The sequence below is a fragment of the Pseudopodoces humilis genome, chromosome 8 (assembly GCF_049639895.1).
Source record: "Pseudopodoces humilis isolate 2021_Gansu_Grassland_sample_001 chromosome 8, ASM4963989v1, whole genome shotgun sequence".
In the NCBI taxonomy this organism is placed as follows: domain Eukaryota; kingdom Metazoa; phylum Chordata; class Aves; order Passeriformes; family Paridae; genus Pseudopodoces; species Pseudopodoces humilis.
Genome location: NC_142207.1, coordinates 29,969,260 through 29,994,383, shown reverse-complemented (window position 1 = coordinate 29,994,383; position 25,124 = coordinate 29,969,260). Strand labels below are relative to the sequence as shown.

The 25,124-nt window shown below is 40.4% G+C and overlaps 1 protein-coding gene across 5 annotated transcripts in view; it reads left to right on the top strand.

Moving 5' to 3' along the window:
- MYO1B (myosin IB) overlaps window positions 1–25,124 on the top strand; it is a 105,330-nt gene that overhangs the window by 14,679 nt on the left and 65,527 nt on the right. For all 5 annotated transcript variants that reach the window (XM_088058780.1, XM_088058778.1, XM_088058777.1 and 2 more), the window contains exons 2-3: window positions 1,020–1,160; window positions 14,316–14,431. In XM_088058780.1, the coding sequence (XP_087914906.1) occupies window positions 1,026–1,160; window positions 14,316–14,431 (251 nt within the window). In that variant the 5' untranslated portion in view covers window positions 1,020–1,025. The remainder of the gene's footprint in view (window positions 1–1,019; window positions 1,161–14,315; window positions 14,432–25,124) is intronic.

Sequence of the window (25,124 nt, the reverse complement as noted above, 5' to 3'; positions counted from 1 at the left end):
TGCTTTGTGTAGCTGTGCAGTAGCTGGTCCTTGGTTTGTGTGGTCAGCAAAGCTGTTCTCTCACCTCTGGTTCCTGGCTGTTTGCTGGCTGCTGCTGTGAGTCTGTCCAGTTTTCAGCCTCCTCACGAAAGCTGAAAGCAGTAACTGTGTGCCCAGAGTTCTTGAGGAGCTCAGTAATCTCCAGCGTTTGGATTGGAGGGACAAAAGGCTGGGAGGATCAAATAAGTGCCAAGTTTTAGCCTGACCTTGGCTTCTTTGTCTAAATGACTTCCTTTATCAGACTTGCTTACTTTGTTTTGTTTGATCCTGGTCCCCTGTTCAAGCCCAGCTTCTGGCTTTTGCCACTTTGGTTATATTGATTCAGTGTCTCCACTTGTCAGCTGGATTGTTGCTGCCCCATGAAAATATTCCCTCAAGCAATAAAATTACAGGTAAATGAAGTAATTTGGTATCTTCATGTAGCCAATACCAGCACTGTACTGGAATACAGGCACTCCAGAGCCCAGGGTTCGTGAACTAAAATCAAATACTGTGTTTTTTGTCTCTGAGTGGGTTCAACAAGTTGGCTTCCATTTCAGTATTAATGGAGTTGGAAAAATGCAAGTAAAGGTGAAAAAGAAATTCAGATTAGGGTTATTGACAAATTCAAACCCTAGTTTGGAGATCCTGATGAAGCTTTTGATAAAACACAGACTTGCATGCACTCAAACATTGTGTTGAAGTTATCCAAATACTCTGGTTGGGATGCCCACTGGAATCTTCATTCCTGTTTCTAGGAGTTTCATGTATAGTGGACCAGAAGGCATTGTTGACTATTTTAAGTTAAATTTCAGAATCATGTGGACTACCTGGATAGATGCAATGACTGAGAATGTTCCTTGGAAACACAGTTTTAATGTGGTGTTCTTTTAACTTTTATTCCTGAAGTAGTGTTACTAGATAATGCCTGTGAATAATGAGAACAACCTTGGGCTAACCTTTGGTGTTTGTAATAATCTTTTTTATTTTGTTTTTCCCAGGACAAAATGGCCAAAATGGAGGTCAAGACATCGCTTTTAGACGACATGATAGGGGTGGGAGATATGGTTCTCCTAGAGCCACTTAATGAAGATTCCTTCATCAATAACCTGAAGAAGCGCTTTGATCACAATGAGGTTTATGTGAGTATATGTTAAGTAATAACATCCTATGGGGAGCTGTGCTGTCATTCTTAAGATATGTTTATTTTTAAGGATACACACTGACTCAGTGCCTGAACATTATCTATTGTATTAGGGATGTTTTAAACCTTGTGCTGTAGTGTCTTTCCTGTACTGCATTCTTTGCATTTGATCTTTCCCATCTGGGATATTTTTCCTTTTTTCTTTTTTCCCATTGCACGGCATGGGGGACCTCTGATTATCATAAAGAACAGTTCCAGAACTGCTGCTGACAGTAACTTTGATGCTCCTGTTGTTAGAGGGCATTGCAGTTATAAATAATTCAGTTACAGGGAAGGCACTTTCAGGATGTTTCTGCTGAAGCAGAAACAATGCATGCTTGGAATATGCTAAGGGTAACTTAAATATTGTCTACTATCTTTGATTTGCAAAAAGATTGTGTTTATTAAAATGGTTGGATTTTAAACTAAATACAATGAGCTTGGATATATGTGGAAGCAATCCAAGTCTTGAGGCATATTAATCTCTGAGTGATGATCAGTAGGAGAGATGTTGTGAACTGGCAGTTGAAACACAGGCAGGGAATGAAGAGGCAAATGGTTATTCCAGTTAAACCTTTCATTTCCTGCTTCATCTCTTTGTTCCACTTTGGCTAAAATGTGCACGGTGTTATATCTGTTATACTGCTTAGGCTGCGTGAATTTAATGGTTTGTAGAGACTTTCCAAGGCTGCTGGCAAGCCTAAATATTTAAGCCAAAGTATATCTATGATCTGCAAGCAATCATGTCTGCAGCTTACTAAAATCAAATAGGTGTTCTTTACTTAATTATAATGTAGCATTCTATTTTTCATTCTTGCTAAGCATTTGAACCATCATGGTTTCATTAAACAGAAAGGAGAAGGTATGGGAGGATCTGTGCTATTTTTGTTTGCTTCTTCTGTCTCTTAGTTATAGTCTGTGCTTTTGTACCTCTGCTATCCATTGTCTGCCACATCTCAAACAATTTTCTCGTTCATCCACGCCTGCTCCCTTTTCTGGAGACATTATGTTGGTAACACGCTGTTGCTCCTAACTGCTATTGTATCATCTCCATCAGTTTGCTCCTTCAGGTTGTACTGACAAATTAAACAATAAAATTAGAATAAGAAAAGGCTCTCAGTATCCATGAAAACCTTGTTGAAGATGAAACCTAAACAATGTATATTTGTGGAAACATTTCTTCCTCAATGTTTAAAAAAGTTAACTTTTTTTTTTTTTTTTTGTTTTTAAACTTCTGTTGTACCTTTGAGAGTTACATTTGCAAATCTTTGTGTCTTAAATTTTCCTCGTTCCTTGAAGATGGGTTTTGTTCCCTATGGATAACCCTTGGATGTTAATAGAGGCAAGTAGATATCAGACTTCTCTTTTCTGCTCTTTCATCTTGCTTCTGGTAAATCCTACATTCTCAACAACTGCAGTGGCTGCCTCTTCTGGGATTCAGGGTTTTTTTTCTCCAGTCAGTGGCTTGTATACTTAACATGTTCCACATAAATTTTAGGGTTAATATTCTATTCCTGATGCCTACAGTAACAGTGGGTGATACTGAATCACCTCATTCCATTTAACTCAAGAAAATATGAAGGAAAAGAAAAGGAAAGAGAGCTGTTTGCCTGGAGATTAAAGGAGGCAGTAGTACCCAGCCCAATCTTTGGATCATACTTGAAAGTTTTATTTAAAGCATTAAAGGCCTTTTAAATAAAGGCTTTAAAAGGTGTGAGGGCACCCTGGACTTGCAGTTTCTTAAGAAGGATTGCTATAAATCTTATGGGAGTGGATTTCTCAAGGGGGCTTTTTTTGTTGTTTTTTTTTTTTTTTTTTTTCCTGTAAACTACATCTTTCTGCTTAATTCAGACTGGATAGTTTTTTCTGGAAAGAAAATGGGATGTTTTAATGGCAAATGGGTGTTTTGTTTTGTAATTGTCTGCTGTTCTGAGCTAGCTGACAATGTGTGTTCAAACACACAGTTCTTTGAGATGGTGACAGAGAAGTTTGTATTTCTGCCAGTTTCTGATTCTGCTGCACCTGACACTGATGGGCAATGAAATTGTCTGTATTATGTGCTTTGGTAGGTGATACCAGGTGACACATTATCCTAGCAATGTAGGATCCTTTGGCTTGCAGGTGGGAAAAGCTGTTTTTTCAAGGATTCACTGTGTGTGAATCTGCAATACAAAGGCCAAATGTTGCAGATCTTTGCAAGTATTAGAACATTCACTACATACAGTGGTGGAGAAAAAGAGATGTTCATGCCTGTGCCACATGCTGCTACCAAGTATGCAAGTTACTTAGCTTGTGATTTATTTACCAAACCACTTGAGGAATATTATCTTCTCTCCATATCAGCTGAGTTTTGCTGTCTTGCAAATTTTCACGCCTCTGTTGCATATTTTAGAAAACTTGTAAAACAGTAACAGTTGGAATAGTGCTCACTGTAACAACCATGTTTATTTTCAAGTACAAACTCTTCTCTACCTTCTCTTTGTTGCCACCACTCATGGCAACTACACTTTGCATTTCTGGTTTTAGACTTTGATGAGGACAATGGAGCCTCTGTTACACCTGGAAGTAGGGCTTGTTTTACTGTGTAAAATCTGTAGTTTGCATCCTGGGGAAACCAAATTGTGCTATTCAAGAGCTGCTGCCGGTGCTTAACCAAGACTGCAGATTTCTGCTGCTCCAACAAGCTACACAGAGAAATTGACCTCTCAGGATCCTTTCAGAGGGCAGTAGGAATGGATTTGTCCTTTAATGGCTCAGCTGTGGGCTTAAGTTCAGCCCTCATGTCAGTGTTCCACTGCAGGCATTGCCAGAAGTTGTGTCCAAGTTTAAAGAACAAAGTCAAGCTGCAGCAAACCAGGCTTTACCCAACATGGTTTTCTAAACTGTTTCCTGCAGACTGAAGGCTCTGTCTGTGCTGCATATGTTAGTTTTAAAAAGGAGTTGCAGTTGTGTCCTTCAGAAGGGTTTGTTGTGAGGAATGAGACCTGTAACATGGATAGCTTTGAAGAGGCTGTAAGGTTGGCCAGATGCTGTGCGGTCGTGTCAGCCAGTCTTGGTAGGTAAATGCACAAAGGGGACCCAGTGGAGAGATGGGCATAAGCCCTTCAGTAAAGCCTGTTGTGACAGGGTGAGGAATATTGGTTTTAAGCTCAAAGAGTGTAGATTTAGACTAGATAATAAGCAAGATTATTTTTTTTTTTATGATGTGGATAGTAAAACATTGTAACAGGCTGTCCAGGGAGATGCCCCGTCCCTGGAAACATTCAAGGTCACCATGGAGATGGACTCTGAGCAACCTGATTTAGTTGGAGATGTCCCTGCTCACTGCAGAGGGGGTTGGACTACAGACCTTTAAATATGCATTCCAACCCAAACTCTTCTGTGATTCTATGAAATGTGAGAGTCAGATCGAGCCATCAGTGAACAATGCCAAACCTCTCCCCTCCCCACAGCCAAAGATGACAAGATAGTTGGGCTCATTCCACTAGAAGATTTTTTGCCTTTTCTAGTCTCTTTCACAGTTGTTATGTTTGATATTGGAGATCTTAGTGCCAGCTCCATTTGCCCCTTTGAAACTCTAGATCTACTCCATAAGAGCTCCCTTTACAAAAGCATTTAGATCTGCATCCTCTGATGGTCCTTTTGTATCATCCCAGGCACGTTTGCTGTAAACCCTTCAAAAGCATTGGCAAAGTTTCATGCCATGGTGCAAACAGGGCAATGAGTTCCCTTCTAAGAGGAGGGAACAGACTGTGGCTTCATTGACCTGTTGTTCAATTTTATGTGTATTTGGTGGAAAGTTTAATAGACTTGGGTGTTGTGTTACATACTAGAGCGCAAAGCTGGAGGCTGTGCCTATAAAAATAAGCATGAAGGCTGGTGGAGCTGGAGTTAGGCCAAATATTCTACTAAAGACCATCAGATTCTGCAGTAATCTCATGCTGAGTGGCTTTGTGCAGGGGGAAGGGTTTGTTGGGTAACACGCATGTGTTAATTGGAAATGGGAATCTTAGAGTTTAGTCATGTCTGGAAATGTCTGAGGTATGTCTGACCAAGAAAAATCTCATTAGAAAGCTGTAATTGTTTATTATATTGTTTTTGCAACTCTTAAACTTTACATTGATAAAATTTGCATTGCTGTTCCACAAAAGTTCTTTTCTGTAACTGTTGGTAACAAAAGCCTGTGGGAGTATTTCGTTAACTTTATGAAGTAAAATGTGGCTCATGGGCAATGCATTAGCAAGTAGGAAAGAATCCCACAATGTTGATTATTTGAAGGTTTCAGGGAGCAGTTTGTGTGGTTAAAATGTGTGACCTGCAGACCGCATGGAAAACTTTAAATACATTCGTAAAGTTCAGTTTGTGTGTGATTGATGAATTTTTGACTTGTTCTGTTGAACTCCCTCTCTTAAGGTTTTTTTTTTTAAGTTGGCTGAAATATGCTCACCCAATCCAGTTCAGCAATTACTTTTCCTTTGCAGTTTGGGATGCTGACAAATGTGAGGGGGCATATGCATTTACGGTGACTCATGAATGGTAGAGATTTTGGATAAAATATAGTATTTGTATTGGTCTGAACTTATTTTTATGTTGTTGGGTTTGTTGGTTTGTGAGACATGTGTAAGTGTCAAGGGAGGTGTGAGGAGTCTGGAGGGGGGGTGGAGCTGTGTAGGCTCGCAGGAGTCAGACTTTAGAGGTCAGATATGGCTTTTTTCTGCTGCCCTGCACATTTTTCCCCACAGTTATGTTGTTTCTTGAAGTCTTCCCAAATTTGCAGAGGTCAACATTTTGTTCCTTACAAGAAAATGTTTGTTTGCTTTTTGTTCTTACAACAAAACAGAATCTTTCTCTGATGTCAGCATTAAATTTGTATTTTCTGGTGCTTGGAGTTTGTGGGCTGCTTTGGGCAGCAGCAGTCTTATGTTACTGAACATTTGTTGTTTTATCACTGAAACATTAAATATTTGGCATTCCAGGGTAATAACTCTGTTTTATCTGTTTGAGGTACCATCCTTGTGGCTGCCTTCTGCTGGCATGGCTGTTGTGGTGTGCTTTTTTCATAGACTGAGCTGTTTCCTCTTGATCTCAATTGTTTTAATATGCTTTAATATTTTAGGGTTAGACTTTTTTTAACCTGCCTTTACTCCACTCTGTGTCTGTCTATACTATTGATTCATCCCATTTGCAGCTACCTTAGATTGTTTAGTACTTCACTGAATTGCTGTCAAGCACAGTGGCTTTGTTCCTGCTGTACTTGTACCTGGTATTCCAGATGCTACATTTGCAAGAACAGGGTAGGGAATTGAATTATGTGAATGAGACCAATTGTCCTGGTCTGCATCAGCCTTGTGTGACCATCCTGTTGATGCTGTGAAGAAGAGAGACTTTTGGTATTAGGAAACACAAATGCAGCTTACTGGGAAGTTCTGTGTCATAGTAGTAGCTGAGTGACTGTTGAAGTTCAATTTTATTCTCACTTTCATTACCTCCTGATGCCAGCATGATCATGTTCACCTTCAAAATGTTGTTGTTGAGGCCAGGTGGGGTCCTTTGTTGGGTTTTGACAAGGGTTGCTCTCCCCTGTGGATTTTGGGTACATCCTAGCTGCATGTGTGCTGGCTGGTAGCAGAACTGTGCTTTGCAGGAGTCATTCCTCCTGCCACATCTGACCCTGCTCTCTTGTACTTTCATGTGTTTACTTGTGTTTATCCAGTGAGTCCAGCCTGGGCTGCTGACCTTCCTTTGGGAGTTTGAGGAGTGGCAGGTGTGGCGGCTGACCAGTTTCTTAAAGGCAGGAGGGTTTGAGGGCTGGATCAGAGCAGCCATCCATCCGCCTGTGATGGGAGCCCAGGGGACCTGAGTTTCCTCCCATCTCCTTCTCTTCCTCCCTTGGGGAATGCCTGTGTCAATTTGAGCAATTTTCCCATCAGTGCCTCAACAGTTTTGCCCTTTGAGGGAAGCTACTGGGTTGTAGTAATAATATTGTTGCAGCTGCCGTAGGCTAGGACCTTGAAGCCTGCTGCTTCTTCAGATGTGAAGAAAGGCTTGTGTGCCCAAGGCACATCTTTTGCTGTGATAGCTTGTGGCCTAAGAAGTATTTGGCCTCCCTGCAAATCTTGCTTTGCTTTGTTATCTAGATAAAAATCCTGTAGGTCCTCTGGCCCTCCACATCAGCCTGCTCCGGCAAAACAAACTGTATAACTTGCCCAGAGTCAGGAGTAAAGATTTTCACAGCAGGTTGGCTGCTTTCTACCTTGAAGTGCTTTGTGGGAGGAGAGTTATTTATCTCAAGGCAGTGCTTTGTTTCCTTTCCTTTTTGTACAGCTCCCACGATTCTGAGCCTCATGTTTGAGGCACTGTTTGTAGGGCTCCATGCAGTATTTGCGTAGAGGAGTAACAAAACAGTAATGAGGATCAGAGAAAACTGAATGCATTTGGTGGGTTGTGTGTAGGGGTCTCCTCTCCTACACACTTTTTTTTTTTGCCTCTGATGTGATACTTTGAAAAAAGAGGAGAAAGTGTAGGAAATGCCTCCATTTGTAGTGTTAGCTTTGCCTCAAAATACTGTGTATTTCTTCACTAAGGTGATGATGACATTTGGGGCATTTATTGATGGTTTCTGTGCATGTTGTATGAAACCAAAACACTAAAGGAAGATTAATGGAAGACTGATGAATGAAAAGTAGAAGCAAGAGTGTCCAAGGGCTGTAAAAACGTGGCTTTCACCCTGAAGAGCATAGGTTAGCCTTGGCTGCAACATGGCAGAAGGTTCCCCTTCTCTCCCCCCACATTTCACTCATACAGAAATAATGGAACATTTTGGAATGAATGCTCTCACTAATGTTTTCACCAGTGGTTTCTTGGCACAAACATATCCAATCTACAGCTACTGATTGCTTGTGAAAACAAGTCTTTCTCTTTTGAAAGGTGGGCAAGCACTGATGTTCCGGGGTGTTTGAACACAGTCTTGAAAATTCCTCATGCCACCTTTGGATCGACTTCTTCATTGCTTATTTTCAGGTTTTTCCAATATCTGTATCCTGTGTAGGAACTCTTTTTGTTTCTATAAATCATCCCAATGTAGCCAGAGAGGAGACCAGCAGAGAGGATTAGTCTGCTTCATTAATAACAACACTCAAGTCCATCATAACGATATTGAGGTTAGCAGCAATGTTCCCTGAGCAGGGCAGAGATTTCTGTGCCCTCAAGAAGCTCAGAAGAGAAACTCAATAATCTGCGCTCATGCATCCTCTTCACGTACTTGCTCCAACTTGCAGTGTGGGTGTCTTTCCCTGGCAAATGATCTGCTCTTACTTCAGGGCTTGGATCTCAAACAGGCTGCAGTGTGGTTAAGGGCTTGGTCCTGGCCAGTGTGGGCTGCCCACAGCTTGTCCAGGCTGCTGCTGCTTGCACGGTGGCTTGCAGGATCAAGCCCATATTGAAGAATATTTTAGTAATGTGGTTATTCTCTTTGACTTAGGTTGCCTGTGTTGTGATTGTTTGCTCTGGGATACAGATATAGGCTTCTGCCTTTGTGTGACCTCTTTGAGCTTTCTTTCTTGAGTCATTATATCAGCCATTAATGTACTTTGTACAGGACTATTATTTTGTCTCCTCAGTTTCTTATTTTCCTTGATAGTTTTTCCCTTCTCATCACTTCAGGACCTCATCCACTGCTCTTCTGGGTAGTTTTTTTTTACAGCCTTTACTGTTCTGTCCAGGTTTCACAGGGCTGCCTGTGCTGGTTAATAAATGCATTGAGCACATAGAGTAGCTTACCAGGATTGGGGTTTTTTCTCTTACAACATACAGACTTTGTCCACTATATTTCTGGGACTAAAATGCTGTTTCTGGGAAGGTGGGCTTGAGCAAGAGGAGAATAGTCTGCATTTGTTCAGAAATCCAGTGATATATTTCTCTGCTCAAGCTCCCAGCTCACTGAAGCACAAGCAGTGTTAGCTCAGCATTGCATCAACATTGAAGTGCAGCTGCTCAGCTTGGATCACAGGTAGAGTTTATTTTGTGTGTGCTGCTGTGAAGAGGTGCTGGCAAACCTTGGAGTGTTACAGGATGAAATCCATGTCTGTTTGTTTGTTTGTCTTTTTCAAGTACCCAGCCCATCCCTCTCCACCAAGCAATGCAAACACCTCCATTGCCGTACACAGGAATACAGTAAATCAAAGCCCAGAAATATCAATGGGCTCAGGTAGTTTTGCTTTTAGTGTTGATGTTGTTCTTTTCCTTACTCTTTTCAAACATAGTCTCTTGCAACTTTGTGTTTCCAACCTGAAAAAACACAAAGCACCAGAAGCACAGTGCATTTAACTATTTTGTTGTGGCCAGCCACAGTGTAAAACAAATTTGATCTCACAACATGATTGTTCAAGTAATAGGTGATATTTTAATACAGTACTGATCTGGCTGGTAAAATGGGACCTTTCATTATAGAGTAAAGTCTTAGTTTTAAATTTGCTGGGCTTTGTTTGAGATTGAGACAGCACAATAAACTTAGGACGTGTAAGTACAGGCTTCCTCTGCCATCTCCTTGGCCTCAGCTGTTCCGAACATGCAGCAGCACATGTGCTTATGAGTTGGCAAGATCCAGAACTGCAGTAGGTCAGGCAAATACAAAGGAAAATGAGTATTATATTAGAAATATAATTTTCATGTGTCACATTAAAAAAAACCCCACAAAACCAAAACACAGCCATGTTTATCACAATAAAAACAGTGCTGGGCAAGTCTTGGTTTTGGATTAATTCTAATAAAACCTAGTCACATTTTTCTTTGATCCTTCTTTATTGTCTCCTATTTCAATAAATTGTTTTGGTAGCATGATCTGAAACTCTTCAAAGTTGTATGAACCAAATGATTATTTGAGCATAGCCATTACTAAAGGAATGTGCATTATATACACCTGGAGTATTAAAACTGGCCTGCATAAATGGAAGAATCCAAACTAGCAACCTTATTTTACTAGAATTTGTTTTCTATTTCTGTGCTCCAAAGTTCAACAAATTAAATAAACAGAGAGAAACCTTGTTGCCCCCTCTGAATTTAGTGCACTTGCCGGGTACATTAGCACTTGGGGCATTTTACAGCAGGACTGACTTGTGTGCAGCAGCAATTTCTCTGGGCTGTTACAGGCTACAAGATGTAAGAAGCAGTGGGTTTGTTTTTTAGCAGAGCTGACAAAAGGGATGTAGGGTACAATTCCAAAAGGCTTGCAACAAATCCATGTAGATGTTTAATGATTTTAACCTCTGCAGAGGGTTGCTTTGCAGAGATTGCTGCAGATCCAGAAAAGCTTTTAAGGATACAGAGTGGGCTTTTACGATAGCCCCAGCTGTACAACTACTGTGCTGCAGCCTCAACTGGTGTCAGTAGTGTTCCCTGGTTTCTGCAGATGCAATCTCCTCTCTTCCGGCCCTTGGGGCATTGCAAGTCTAACCTTGACAGGAGGAAAAATAGCTTTATTAACATACTGTATCCCAGGGTGTGAAATATTCTCCCATAAGTTGTACTAGTGCTCTTCTGAAGGATCCCCTTCTTGGGTTGGCCTGCATTGCCTCTGTCCTGTCTATCAGATTTCACTGCTTGTGCAGATTTCACTGCCTGGCTGCAGAGGTGTCTGGGGGCCTTTCACTGGGCTCACTGTAATGTTTCTGCAGCCTTCCAGCTGGAAATGTCCAGTTTATAGCAATACCTTTCCCTAGCCCTTGACTGGGAAGAGGCTGCTGCCTGTATATTCCTCACACGCAGCGAGAGCCTTGTTACCACCTTGCTATTTGAGGCTTTTTCTTAAGCCACTCTGCTTGGGTGAGAAAGGCTCAGAAGGCCTTGCCTGGTGCCTGTAAACTTGAAGAGGCCCTAATATCTTGCCCCAAGTGCTTACATTGGCTTCCAGTCATAGGGGGAGAAAGTTGGGCATCAAAGAGTCTTGGTCATTGCATCTGGACCAGTGTTTAGAAGTGATGTGTAACAAACATTAACAGCTTTTCCAGCTGAACTGGAATTCGGAATTTTCTTCCTGCTTAAGGTGTTAACCCCTTATCTGAACAGGAATGAGTTATATGTGTTGTTTTGGTGGAGAATGCAGAATGTGTTGTCATTTAAGGTGACAGAAATTTGAATGCTCTGTTCTGAAGTTGATGTTTTAGCCCCTTGCAGTGTTGCCACATGAGAGATGCACTGAGAAACTGAATTTTTCACACAGAATTTGCCTTTGTGAGTTATAATAAAGCAAAGTAAAGTTGGGAGGAAGGAGTATTATCAAGAGTCTAGTTAGCAAAACTTGAGGATACAGCAGATCTCATCCTAACTTGCATAATGAGACCACGTCAAACCAAGAAAGAAATCAAATCTCTTGACTTGTATTCTGTGCATCCATCATCACGAGGCCACTCTTCTTTCAGTTTTGTCCTTAAGCAGGGAAATTCAAGAACCTCTTTTGTCCCTGGGGTGCTGTGGTATGGTCTCCCACTACTCTTGGATGTTCTGCTTTCAGCACTGGAATGTTTCTGTGCTTGTCACTCGCTCAAGGATTTAAGCCATTTATTTTGTTTGTTTATAATAGAGTTCTGGTGGGAAGACAGATGTTACGTGGGAAAGCTATTTTCCGGATCTGTTTATCCCTGTTATGTGGAATCTCGCAGACCACCAGTAGCAAGTAGCTATTAGGCATCAGCTTTGAGAGATTGGCATTTTCAGAAGAGGAAATGTATTAGTTCTTATAAGCAACTTTGCAACAAACCAAATGACTTCTTGGCACACTTTGGCTTGGTGTTTAAAATGGATTGGAGTATGTCTTTGTTTCAATACAGCCATTTGACCTTTTGAAATATTAGTATTTTAGGAAATGGCTCGGATTTGTTTGTATCTGGCAGTAAAGAGCTGACTTGAATTCTTAAAATATGTTGTCTAAGCAGCATTTAGCTATGAAGACATGGTTCTAAATAAATCTCATTTAAATGCCTCTATTCAAAATTAAAAATCAAGGTTTTCACTTTCAGCCATCTTTCTTTGTCTTGATGTCCCAGGGTACTTCAAGGAGCTTGGCAATTAAATTGTATGCTATTATGGCAGCAGAATAGGGACAAGTCTTTGTGTTCCAAAGAATTCATGTTTCAAAAGATAATGTTCAAGATTTGTCCTTCATCTCTCTTCTGCTTGATACTTTGCAACACTGGTTTCACAACAGGCTGAGCTCACAAATTCCTAAGACTTAGGAGGAAACAATTTATTTATTAATGTTTTATCAGAGAAGAGTCCTAATTGGGGTATCCGTGCACTTGGGAAGACCAGAAAGCTTCTTACTCTTGGGCATTTGTTACTCTTGCCAGGAATCTGTAGACTTCCAAATTGCCAAGGCCGTATGTGTTGAGAGAGAGCAAAGTAAACCCTGTAGAAAGGCAATTTTAGCAATTCCATCTTGTTCAGCCAAAGAGATTAGACATAGTTGGAAAATTATTTCCTCCATAGGGGGAGGATGACCACAAAACTGGAACAATTTTTTTCTTTATTTGAAGAACATTTTCATGAGCACACACTGTGGAGTGTGCTTGACAGAAGCAAAAGCACTTTGGTTGTTTCTGAGCCATCCCAGGAGTAGGAAACACTACAAGGAGGAGTTGCAAGAGTTTCTGGCGGCTTCATGGCCACTTGTTTTAGCGCTGCAGTCTGTCTTATTCCATTCAGTTTGGGACAGAAAATGCCATGTGAGTTCACGGTTTGCCTGTACATATGTGTGCAATGGAAAATAGGAAATATTCCTCTCCTTGCTTTCTGCTCAGGACCAGATTTAGTAGCATTTAGCAGGAAATTGCTTTAGGCATGGAAGTTAGATCTGGAAGGGTTGCAACAATTAATATTTTTCATTTTTTTTATTGCAGCCATGGCTGTAATTTGGCTCTACTGAATCTGCTGATCAGTAGCTTGGGCTCCTCATGCCATTCTTGCCACTTAAAAGTGCAGAATACAGTATTTTCTCTAAGAAATGTCATGGGGAAAAATCCAAATAGTGACTGTCAGGTGCTGAGATACCACTGCACAGAAGCCCTTTAGAATCATAGCACATTTGAAAAACAATTGTTTTGTTTTTCGTTTCTTCTGCAGTTATTGCAAATATAATCCAATGGGAACCTGTGGCTTTTGTGTAGAGCACATACATCTCCCAGGGAGCACTGGTTACTGGAAAACCATGTTTCATCAGGTGTTATTTATTTGTTTCACAGTTGTGGAAAGAGATACCAAACACTTGGGGTTTTATTAATCTTTGGTCAGTAACTGCAGGCAGGATGGAATGGAGTTTTGGCATTTTTTGCCACTCAGTGTATTTGATTGGAGCTGGAGGGAGGCACAGAAAGCTGTGGGATATCTGACAGTAGGCTTAAGGATTCAAGTTAATTGTGTCATGAGCAGACATGGGAGTCATGGTGTACAGAACTGGTCTTTCTTCAGGCCAGCAGTGCATGGGATCTAACAGAGTGAAACAACACATTTTTCCCTTTGCTTTCCAAGGGTGGTGGTGAGTACATTTAGAAACTGGAAATAAAAATTGCACTTTGTGTCTGCTGAGGAACCATGGCAGGACTTTGGCTTGAGCCCTGACAGTAAATCTCTCCTTTGACAGAAACCTGTCCGAGGCTGTTCCCCTTCAGGTTTCTTCTGTGCCTGAGGCTTTGACAAGGTGACATAAAGTTCCTCCTTGGGAAGAAGGGCCCAGTCTGATGCCAGCCTTGCCTTGTGGGGTTTGGTGTGAGTGGCCAAGGGCTGCAGCAGAGCTCCTGTGACATTTGCCATGCAGATGGAGTCAGTTCTTCGTGAACATGTGTCCTTTTGCCAACTGAATTAGTCACAGAAATATAGTACTTTTAGAAAATATTCATAAGAGGCTTTCAGTTATGCAGTAGCAGCTACTTGGTACCCAACAGAGAGAATATCTAAAAGGTGTTTCAGAATTTAAAATCATATTTATTCATTGCTACAATTAGGCCCTTTTTGTTGTTGTTGTTTGTTTGTTTCCATGAAAGTATTAAATAGGCAAATAATATATAAGCAGCAAAAGTATGTTAAAAAGAAAGACCTGCAATGATTTTCTCTTTTCCTTCAACAGACATACATTGGCAGCGTGGTGATATCAATAAACCCCTACAGATCTCTACCCATTTATAATCCAGAGAAAGTGGAAGAGTACAGAAACCGAAACTTTTATGAACTCAGTCCTCACATGTAAGTACAGCAAAGAAATTTTAGTTTTCATTCTGTCCGGGAACAGATGGTACCAGCTGTCTCTCTCCTCAAAAGATCTGTTGATTAAAGCAACCAAAATGAAAATCACACCACCACTCCCCCAAAATGAATTTTTATTAGCTCAGCCATATTTTAAAGTGAAGTTAAAATGAGTTACTCTTTTTCTTTCATGCACTTAGGCCCTGGTATGTGCATTTCAGAGCATTTCCCACCCCTCTAACTGTTAGCAGTAGCCAGCATTACAGCGCTGTAAAGTAAGCAATCTGTTTTCAAGGAAATCTGTTTCTTTCAAAGTCCAGACTGCCTCCTGGAAGCCTCGAGGTGTTAAATATATTTGAATCATATAGTGTTACTTTTGATATCTGAAACTCTTTATTTATCTTTGTGCAACACAGAAAAAAAACCAAAACCCCTCTAATGATGAATGCAGGAACATGTTGGATATGTCTGAATGGTAACTGTAGGAAAATTAAAGCTTGGTCTTCTCTGTGCTGGGTGGAAATGAGCCCATTCATAGAGGAAAGCCAGAGCACCATAAATGCATAATGCAAACTTTAAGACTAAAATAGGATGAATAATAGGACAAGGTGCTGTTTGCAGGTGTGGGTAGTGTGGCTGAGAGTAAGGTACGAGGTCTTCAAGGTCAGCATGTTGCAGTAATCATTTTATCTTTAGTAGGGGTCAGGCTGAAGCCAGCTGTTCCTCACTCAGTGCGACACTGGGAAGAAGTGTTTCCAGCTGGTTGTGAGGTTGCACCTGACTCTTCAGCCACAAATTCAGGAGGCTGACTTGAGCAGTCAGTGGCTGGATAAGTGTCTAAACAGGGCCATACATTTATGCATCATCCTTCAGTGTTAACTTTTAGGTTAAATGAAAATTATGTGTAGAAAGTGTTCTGGAAGTTATTTGGTTCTGATTAATTTTTTGCCTTAACACTTCATCTGTCATTCTCCCAGATGCATAGTCTGAAATGCAATCAGACCAATAATCAGATCAAATAAGCTTCTAGTAATTCTTGGACCTCTTGGTTCTGAACTCTGGCTAAATTGAGGTTTTCTTTCTTGACAGTTTTGTTTAGCAAGCCCAATAGCTTGCTAAATTGACACAGTTCCTTGCTAAAAGAACTTTCTGCTCTGCTAATTTTGTTCAGCTGCATAAAATTTGCTGTCAAATGATGGAGTATTTTAAAAATTAAACTTGTAAGTTAAAGTTTGTCTGACATTCTGGAAGTCAGTATGTGTACTTGCTTACACCTTGAATCAAGTACGTAGTAATATATTGATCTCCGCATTTTTCTGTCTCTCTTGAAAGATGGTTTTCCAGAACAGAAATGGTCAAGAGTCATTCTTGTGTGTATTATGAGAGTCTGAACTTGGTAGAAAAGTATTTCATAAACATCATTCATAACCAATGACAGTAATGGTATGGTCAGGTTCCTACTTCACAGCAAGGACTTCTGGAGCCCAAACACTAGAAATCTACTTTTAGAGCAGGTGACTGAAGTGAGAAAATATTGACTTAATTTTTGTCAGGATATCTCAATTGCTTGATAGTAATGGATTTTCCTTGCAGTTTTGGATGGAGTCCCAAGTCAAGAAAAGTGTAAGCCTAATTTGTTTTGGACAGATATAATCTCTTCACAAATTTTCTTTATTTTGTGTTGCTTCTGTGTGAAAGTTTTGTCTTTTGACACTTGCTAAGTGGACAAAATATCTTCAATAATAAAGGATTAGGAAATCATCTTTGTCATGGTTTCTATTACGGATACATAATTTCCAAACTGTAGAAATATAAAATGATCTTTATGGTGACCTTGCTTCCCTTACCACCTGTCTCTAGATGCTTATGAGAATTGCAGAATCAAGAGAGTCACTTTTGGCTCTGCTAAAATTGGTAAACTTCTCACCATCTTCAAGAGATATTTGGATGGTACTGTAGGTGTATAAAATAAGAGCTATGTAGGATGCCTTATGGCATCTCTGGCAAGCTTAAACCACTTTTCATCCCCTCTAATGTGGCATGCCTCATGATGTATCTAAGGATTTGTGCCAGTCCAGTTGTCCACTCTGCAAATGTGGAGCTGGTCCTTGGATGCTGGTTAACAGATCATGAGTTGAGCTTGCAGGGTGGCTTGGGGCCAGGCCTGGGCTCTTCACCAACGCTGTGCTTGCCTACCCTGCTGGTCAGGACAGACTGAGGACTGACAGAATTTGGGGTAGAGCTGGCATCATCCCGTCCTTGGAGCTTGCAGCTAATTCTAGGGTTGACTGCTCTGGCAGCAGTAGGCCACTGCTAAAAGCAGGGTTCAGGCATGTCTAGGGAGATTGCTGCACTTCCACAGAGACCTTGCAATCTTCAAGCTGTTTTTTTTTTTTTTTTTAGCTGCTCAGGAACTTTAATGAGGAGATGCTGTGAGACAAATTGCAATTTGTGATGTTTGTTCTGCCACGGGGGTAAAACCCCCCATTGATTTGTGGAAATGTACATACTTGTTTCTCTTTGATGTGTAAATCTCTGTTGAACCATGGACTCTTCAGAGGAATTGATTGTGAGTAAGTCCACAGCACCATTTAGGTGTGCCTTGGGAAAGACTTTTGGCTCCCATTGTGTGATCCGGAGCAAAGTAAAATTCTTGACTGTTTAGAAGGAAACTAATGCATCCAACCTAGAAAGCGTATCTAGAAATAAAGTAAGATAGACTGTGTTTCTTATTTCAACATCTCTTTTGTATAAATAATATAATTTTGGTACTAGCGGTAGCTAGAAAAATGCAAGCAATTAACTAAAACAAAATTTCTGGCAGTGGTTTGATTGGAGATTGCTATAGAAACCTGGTCAGTATGGCACCAAAACTCTTCTATCTCTGTTGGTGTAACAGCTCAAGTTCTCTGTAGTTTTGGAGAGAACATTCAGGTTTGGGGAGCCCAGGATTTAAGTGTCAGCATCTCTAGAGCAATCTGCCATGGTATGTTCCCAAAGATACAGCTCTGGGTAGGAGCTCCTGGAGAACCAAAATCGCATTTTATTTATTTTCCAGAGGTTTTGTGTGAGCCTCTGTCTAGGCTGGAGCTACTTGTGTGTGCCTCAGTGTGATGGGTAGGGAGGCTGTGCTTGAGAATGTCAGCTGTCCCAGTTAAAGAGCAGGCTTGGCCAGCACAGGAAAACAGAAGGAAAAAGAGAGAGAAGTTTATAATGACAGGAAGGAAATCCATACCTGTGGATTTCCTGCCATGTATGGTCACTGGAGGAAAAACACTTGAGGGAGTGAAAAGTCTGTTCAGGTGTTTTCTTAGCCCTAATCTGAAAGAGGAGGGAGGGAACACCTTGTCCTCTGTTCTGTGTTTCCTCAAGAGTGTCTGTGAGAGTGACTGATGCTTTCAGTGACGCCAGTTAATACTTAATTGCAGGGCTTGGACAGAGTTTGTTTTTCTGGTTTTTTCTTAATTTCTTTTTTTTTTTTTTTTTTTTAAATGATCTCTGGAAACTAGAGTAGGGCCACAGTCACACTTTGAATGGGCAGCCAAACTGAATTGCTGAAGGAAAGTTTCTGATCAGGTGATTTTGGATAGCGTTGTAGCTGATAAAATTTGATCCAAGAGGTTTTATTTTGATAGTTCATTCCTCCCTGAGTGCACTACTGCACCACTGTTGTTGCGGCACCGTGTAATATAAGTGTTATTTTTCTAGGTCTCCTGGAATCCTTGTTTTTATACTCTGTGGCTATTTGCATAGGTGTAATAGGAAGTTTACCAGGCTTTTTAATTGCTGGCTTGTTTTTGTTTTAATGTTGGTAATCTTGCTGGTTTTGTCTTTATCTGTAAGGCAGGATCAAACTTGTCTCTGACTTGGCAGGGCAGAGTATGACATTTCAGTGTTCAGTTTGCTGCTTGATTTGTGCAGCTCTTACACTTCTGTTCTGCCCTCTCAGTCCATGTAATTACTCTTTCAGTTGATATAATTGCTGCTTTGCTTACCTTGTGGCTGAGCTAGTCATGGGAGCAAACCAAGCTGTCTGTCTTGCTGTTTTACGTGGATTGTCACTGGTGACAAAGGCAGCTGCTGCCATCTTTGTAGTGAATGCAATGGGAAATCAAATAGATTATCGTCCCACATATTTGTAAACCATCATGCTGTATCACTTTCCTACCAGTAACAGATTTGCATTAAGGGGTTGGAGAGTAGGTGCTTTCTTGAATTTCCTGTTTTAACCTTGTCTCCTGGCTACTAAGAGCTCTCTGTCCCTGGCAGGGAAGGAGGCACGTGGCTTTTTGCTCCCCTTTATGGTGTGAGATGCCCTACCTGCCTGCTCTAGAAGAATTACAGATTATTTTGATTGACAAAGTCAAATTGGCAGCTGTACTGCTAATGGCCAGCTACATTTAAGTAAGAATTCAGTCTCTGTGCATTTTTTTGGGCTATGCACTGAAGTTTTTAGAGTGACATTAGCAATCTGGAGATGACTTTTATCAGACACTTACTGAATTCCACTTAGGCAATTCGCAGTATATTTTATTTACTTATAGTTAAATATTTAAAATGGACATTTCTGAAGTTTTCCGAATAGTTTTGCATGTAAAACTTTCAAATTTAGACTTAAATGTATGCAGGCAACTCCAGAAAACCAGCTTGCCTTTATATGGGATACAAGCACATATATATCAATGTGATACCTGTTAAAATGCAATAATGAGGAACTTATTAATGTTCCTCATTTCAGGTATTGTCATGTAGATAATTATTGGGATAAGTCATTATCCTGTGGATGTCTGCAGTTACTCTGACAATGGATACAATTTGGTGTTTCCTTTTCAACTTTTGAGCCAATGTAAATGCTGAATATTGAAGTTTTATTTTTGCTTCTGGCTCTTTTTATTTTTTTTTTTTTTTGCTTGTGTTAAAGGATTGGATTTCTTCAGGAACACCAAGGTTTCAGTAGCTCTTTTTCCTCTATGGTGTGAAGCAAATATTTTTGTCTGAAGGGTGTGATAAAGCCCCAGCTGGGAAGGATAATTTTTACATTTAATTTGTATGTAAAACTAAGTTTTTACCCATAGGTAGCAGAGTAGTAAGATGAATAGTAGCTGTCTTTATTTGATGAAGATGATGGTGGGGTGAGAGCCTGTGACATATTTAAGTGTCCTTTGTTGCCCCAGTATGTTTATTTTAACATTTCCGTTTCAGTTTGTACTTTCCCAATCTTAATTTTCTTTCTTTTTTTTCCTTTTTTTTTTTAACCACCCTCTATGGCTTTCTTCACCTTGCAGTATCCGATTTTACAGACATTTTGTTTTTATTCTTTATAATTCCCGACTTCTCCAGGGACTCGGTCTTTGGACTTGTTCATGTGGCTCAGCAGAGTTCTGCTCTCGGAAGAGATTTATGGCTGAGGGAAGATGGTCACTTCAGAGGTTAGCTGGCAGAATTGACCACTGGGCAGGGAGGGAACATCTGTGACTGGTGGAAATAATAAATAGCAGTTAGGGAGAACTGTCAGTACCTAATTGTTAAACCCATGCTTGGAGTGAATTGAAAGAAGAGGGGGGTGGAGCCCTACAGAGAACCTTGAAGTCTTATTTTGGTAGGGGTCAGACTTGTTATTTTCTTAACCTCTGTAGAGAGGCAGAGCTGGGTGTGGTGTGCCCATGAATGCAAGTCCCTCAGGCATAGAGGCAAAAAGGGGATGAAGCATCACACTTGCTTCAAGAGCCAGAAAGACTTCATGCCTGAGAAGAGCTTCTTCTATTGCCGTGTTCTCTCACACCAGTCATGGCATGCACAGTTTCCTACGTTTTACACTTGGCTGGAGACCTCAGGAGTTTTGAGGAAGGCAGTTGTGATGTGGCCATATGGAAGTGAATGACCTCTGAAGAGCATTTTGCCATCTTGAGGGCTTAGGGTATAAAGCAGGGTTTCTCCCAAATGCAACAACAAATTTAGCTTTTTCCTGAAGTTTGAGCAGGGCTGTTTTAGTGGGTTTGGACAGCGCATAACACAGCCAGCTCATCCCAGTGCTCCAGAGTTGGATACAGTCTTATTGACAAGAACAGTAGTTGCTTGTCTGCTGCTGGTTTTAGATTGCATGAAATTTTCTAATAATGCAGAATAATACAGGACCTGATTTATGGCAGGATGTGTGGTTGTAAGGAAGCTCCAAAAATGCACCCAACAGCCAAAAAGTATAAGCAGCCTGAGAAAGCAGTGTACATATGAATGTTGTGCTTTATTTCAATTTTCAGAATATTCTGGAGTGACATTTAGACTGGATTCCAAAGTTTGGTGGAATGAGCCTTTCTGTTGGTCCTCTAAGTAGCTCAGCCTAAATTAAGAAATGAAAAGGCACTTTAAATTCTTTTTGCACGGTGCTGGTGCTGTCATTCTGCCTCTGCTGTCCAGGACATGGGATGTCCAAGATGGGAACAGACGATGCTGGGTAGTGGCAGAGCTTTGTGCAGGTGGGCTGGGGCTGACAGCACTGCTTGCACACAGGCTGTGTGGAGCCAGGCTGGATTTCTGTGCTCTTGTGGCATTTAAACACTTCCTAGCCTAGGAAAGAGTATATATAGAGACCTCAGGGGATATAAAAAGCATCAAGGCAAAACTGCCTCCCAAAATACCCCAGAAGATGGAGAGTGCTGACTGCCTCTGGTCCCACCCTCCCCCATCTCTCGGTCTCTCAGAAGCTGCAGCAGCATATTCTGCCGTGACAAAAGTTTTCAAAAGCACCAGTTCTGCTGGCTCACAGACTGTTTGAGTGTCCACAGCCACAGCAGCTGGCAGTGCTGTCAGTCACAGCTCCTGAGGTCCCACTGCCAGAGGGCCCCTCTTTGGGCAGGACTCACTTGGCTGCAGGAGAGCCTGCTCATCCATCAGTGTCTCCTTTGGAGAGCTGTGTGTGGTCCTAACCAGCACTCACCTGCCCAGTGGGCTTCTAGAGGAAGAGGAATGCAAGGATTTGGGTACCTTTAAAACATAGTGAGTTTGTAAGGGAAGCACTTGAGATCTGTTCCAGATGCTTCTGTAACTCTATAATTGTTGTCATGGTGTACAAAGGAAAATAATCTTGGAGCATCCTTCATGAATTAACTTCTGGCTTAGAACTGCAACAAAATAACTTTGTTTTCAGAACTGTTTTCAAATATTTACTCATACCCCTGTACACAACATATTTCACATTTGACTTCAGTCATGTTGGGGATGGAGAGTCAAATGGTTTTGGTTATCTGTGACAATCTCTCTCTCTCTCTCTCTCGCTCTCCTTTTTTTTTTTCTGCATGTGAGTGTATTTGTTATAGTCTGTGTTTATTTGTAAGCACAGAAAAATTTGGAACTTGGCTAGATTATTAGACTGAAGATAATTAAGAAAAAAAGGAAAAAAAAAAAAAGTGCCTGAATATATGTTGGGGATGTGTGTAAATTCTTCAGTAGTTTAAAGTAATGGTAACTTTTTTTGCCAGGTCCCATTTCTCCCATTTTCTTGGAACTGGATTGTTCTGTCTACCGTTCATATTATGCCATTGATATTTTTAGGACATAAAATAATGAGATTTTTTTAAAACTACTTCACATTGTCACATGAAGTAGAATGTTCAATGGCTTCATTTTTCCTTTCATTAGAATTGTGGGACTTTTTGCACACTGAAAATAATGAATTGTACTTAAAAAGGAGACATTGCTGCGTTTCCTTTCTTAAGTGCAGTCTGAAAAGTGAGGACAGGTAGAGACCCTGTCAGAAAGGAGACAAAATCCCATTTTATGCACTGTGCATACATGGACCAGATTTCTCATTATGCCTTTCCTGCACTGGCAGCCTGGTACTCTCTTTAAGATCTGGGATTTCAAATGGCAAGTAAGAACAGCTGTTGTTCTTTCATTGGAAGTGTCTCATTGTGTTTAATGGTTGTCTTTTTTGCTTCTTTTTTTTTTTTTTTTTTTTTTTTCCTTTAAGCAATTCAGAGTGCACCAGAAAATGCCCATCTGCTCTGCTAGGAGCCTTTGTCATGATTTTTGATGCAGCATAAACAAGATTGATGTTAAAAGCCTTAAAAAAATGCTAGTCAAATTTCAGATATTGTACCACTGTTAACAGCAGATCATTTCCTATTCAATCTCTTTTTGTCAGCACCATTATGCAAAATACTGTTTTATTCAACTCTGGGTACAGCATGGTTAATGTAGTTTGGGTTATTAAGGATAAACTTTTTCATGTTAGGAATCAGGAAATACAGTCTTAATATTTACAGTCTAGCACGCTGAATAATCTTGTACTTATGTTTTGAATAGATAAGAGAGCTGGGACTCAGGTTTACAAACAAAGGTCTGAACTACAAAGACAGTTTAATTGTGGTCATTTCAGTAAATTAGTTTAAATCTGCATTTTTCTTCCATATAGTTTCCGCTTTACGTAATGCAGAAATGATTTTTAGTTGCTAAACCTTATGGAGTTCAAGCTGCAACTGGTCTTAATTACTCCAAGATGATTCTTAGTGAGGATGAAAACAAATATGTGCAGTTGACATCCTCTTTGAGCATCAGCATTCCAGCCAAGGATGTAGATGCAGTAGATTGTTGCTGGAAATAGTCCACATGGGAGGAATTGAAGTGTGTGAGCAGTCTAAAGGAGGCTTTTCATTTCTTGCTTTGGCCATTCATAGAAAGATAATTTTGGACATATGTCCACAAATCTCATTCACAAACTTGAGCAAATGCCATTTAATAGACTAGACAGACATGTTAGCTCAGTGTTGTACCTGAGCTAACAAGCTCTCAGAAGCTCAGATAAGCTTTAGTGCCTACTTTGCCCAGGGGTTCATGGCAGGGACTATTTGGAAAAAGAGAGCTGGGAGGCAGAAATTAAGTTGTGTCAGGCTTCTTAACTTCTTAACAAACTACTTGGTTTGTTAAGAGAACTTAAGAGTTACTTTCAAAATCAAAAAGGATTCAGTAACACCTCTGAGCAGAGTAGCAGCATAACTATGTAATTACATAGCGTTGACATTGCCTTTCAGATGTTTTCCAGATAAGTGAATTACTTTTATTTGCAGTTCTGTCACTTGTCTCTGATAAACTTGTGGGCAGCTGTGTTCTAGCCTTTATAACAGAGCCTAGCTTTCAAATCTGGTGGTTAGCAACTTAGTTTGGCTTACAAATATATTTCTTTACTTTAGAATAAAGGAATAAATTTATTTTTCTCTCTCGAGTTAGCAAAGTAGAACGAATTTGTTTGGAAAGCACTGATAGTTCTGCAATAAAATTATTTGCAGTGAGAGAAGTCCCTGCATGAACACATGGTATCTATAAACCCTGCATGGTTCCAAAACTTGCTGTATCTCTGCTGTCACTGCATCAGGAGGAAATGACTTATTTCTGCCTTTTGGCTTCAGGATGCTTCCTGGGGCTGCAGGAAAGAAAAGCAGGATTTACTATTTGCTAAGCAGGAGAATGTTTTTTTGAGGCAGAGACATGGAACACTATTTGCTAAACATTTTTTCATGTGAAATCATAAGAGCAGTGCTCTGCCCTTCAATGCCCCAGGAAAACTCCACAACCAGTGAAACTGTGAAACCCTATTGCGGTTTCATTTGTGAGATGAAGAAGTCACTGGAACTTTTGAACAGAGCAAATCAGTGCTCTGCCACTGTCTGGGAACAGTTCACACTGTAAGTCCCAAAGATACATCCTACTTAGAAATTAAAAAGAAAGGAGAAAAGTGATTCATTGTCTGTATAGGAAGAAACAAGTTATAATGATCACTGTTCCTATATAACCTATAGGATTATATGGGATTATAGAGTCTTGTCTTCTAAGTATCCTACTTAACCTGTAGTCTGGGCTTGTTATTTCTGAATATGAGATAGTGAATAATTTTATGGACCCCTTTTTAAGCACTATCTGTGTTTTTAAAATGAGGAATAATTGGTTTGCATTGTTTTATTTTGATTTAAATCTTATTCTTTGTAGCCAGCTAAGACAAGATGAATTACATTTTTTTGGGGGGAGTTTACTGATACCATGCTATTCTCATGGTGTAGCAGCATAATCAAAGCATTTCTTGTTCTGCAGAAAAAGATTTTGTTTATGTAAAATTTGGTCAAAGCTGAAGTGAACACGTGTGTTTGGCAAGTGAACTTCCCTGTGTTTCAGACACATGCTGTATTAGGTACAGAAATTAATTCAGTTTTCTGTAAAAATATTGAGAATCTCTACATTTCAATGCAGAAAGAGAATGACTTTTCTCCTGCCCCTTTTCTCTTCTCTGTCCCACCAGCCATTCATTTTCACAGATATGCAAAAGCTCAGAGATGCAATTTAAATCTGCTTCTGTGTAGATGAAACAGTAAACTGGGATTTTAAATAATTTTGTGCCCTCTAGGTAATCTCTGTCAGAAGCCAAGCATGGCAAATCAGTTTGCCTCTCTCTTCCCTTACTGTTCAGCTGTCTGACCCCTTGCTGCTGCATTTGAACCAGGGAAGTGGAATAAATCCCAAAGTTTTCAAGCCCATCCTCAGGGACTTCAGAAGCTTCAGAAGGTCTGTGGATAAAAATGAGGAGCTTGCCATCAGCATTTCTGCTGTGCTATGAAGCTGCTTCTTCCCTGGTGTCTGCAGGTTCCTGTAGTGCATTTGGGGTGGCAGTTCAGGGAAAAAACCTGCAGCTTCTGATGCAGAATAGGGT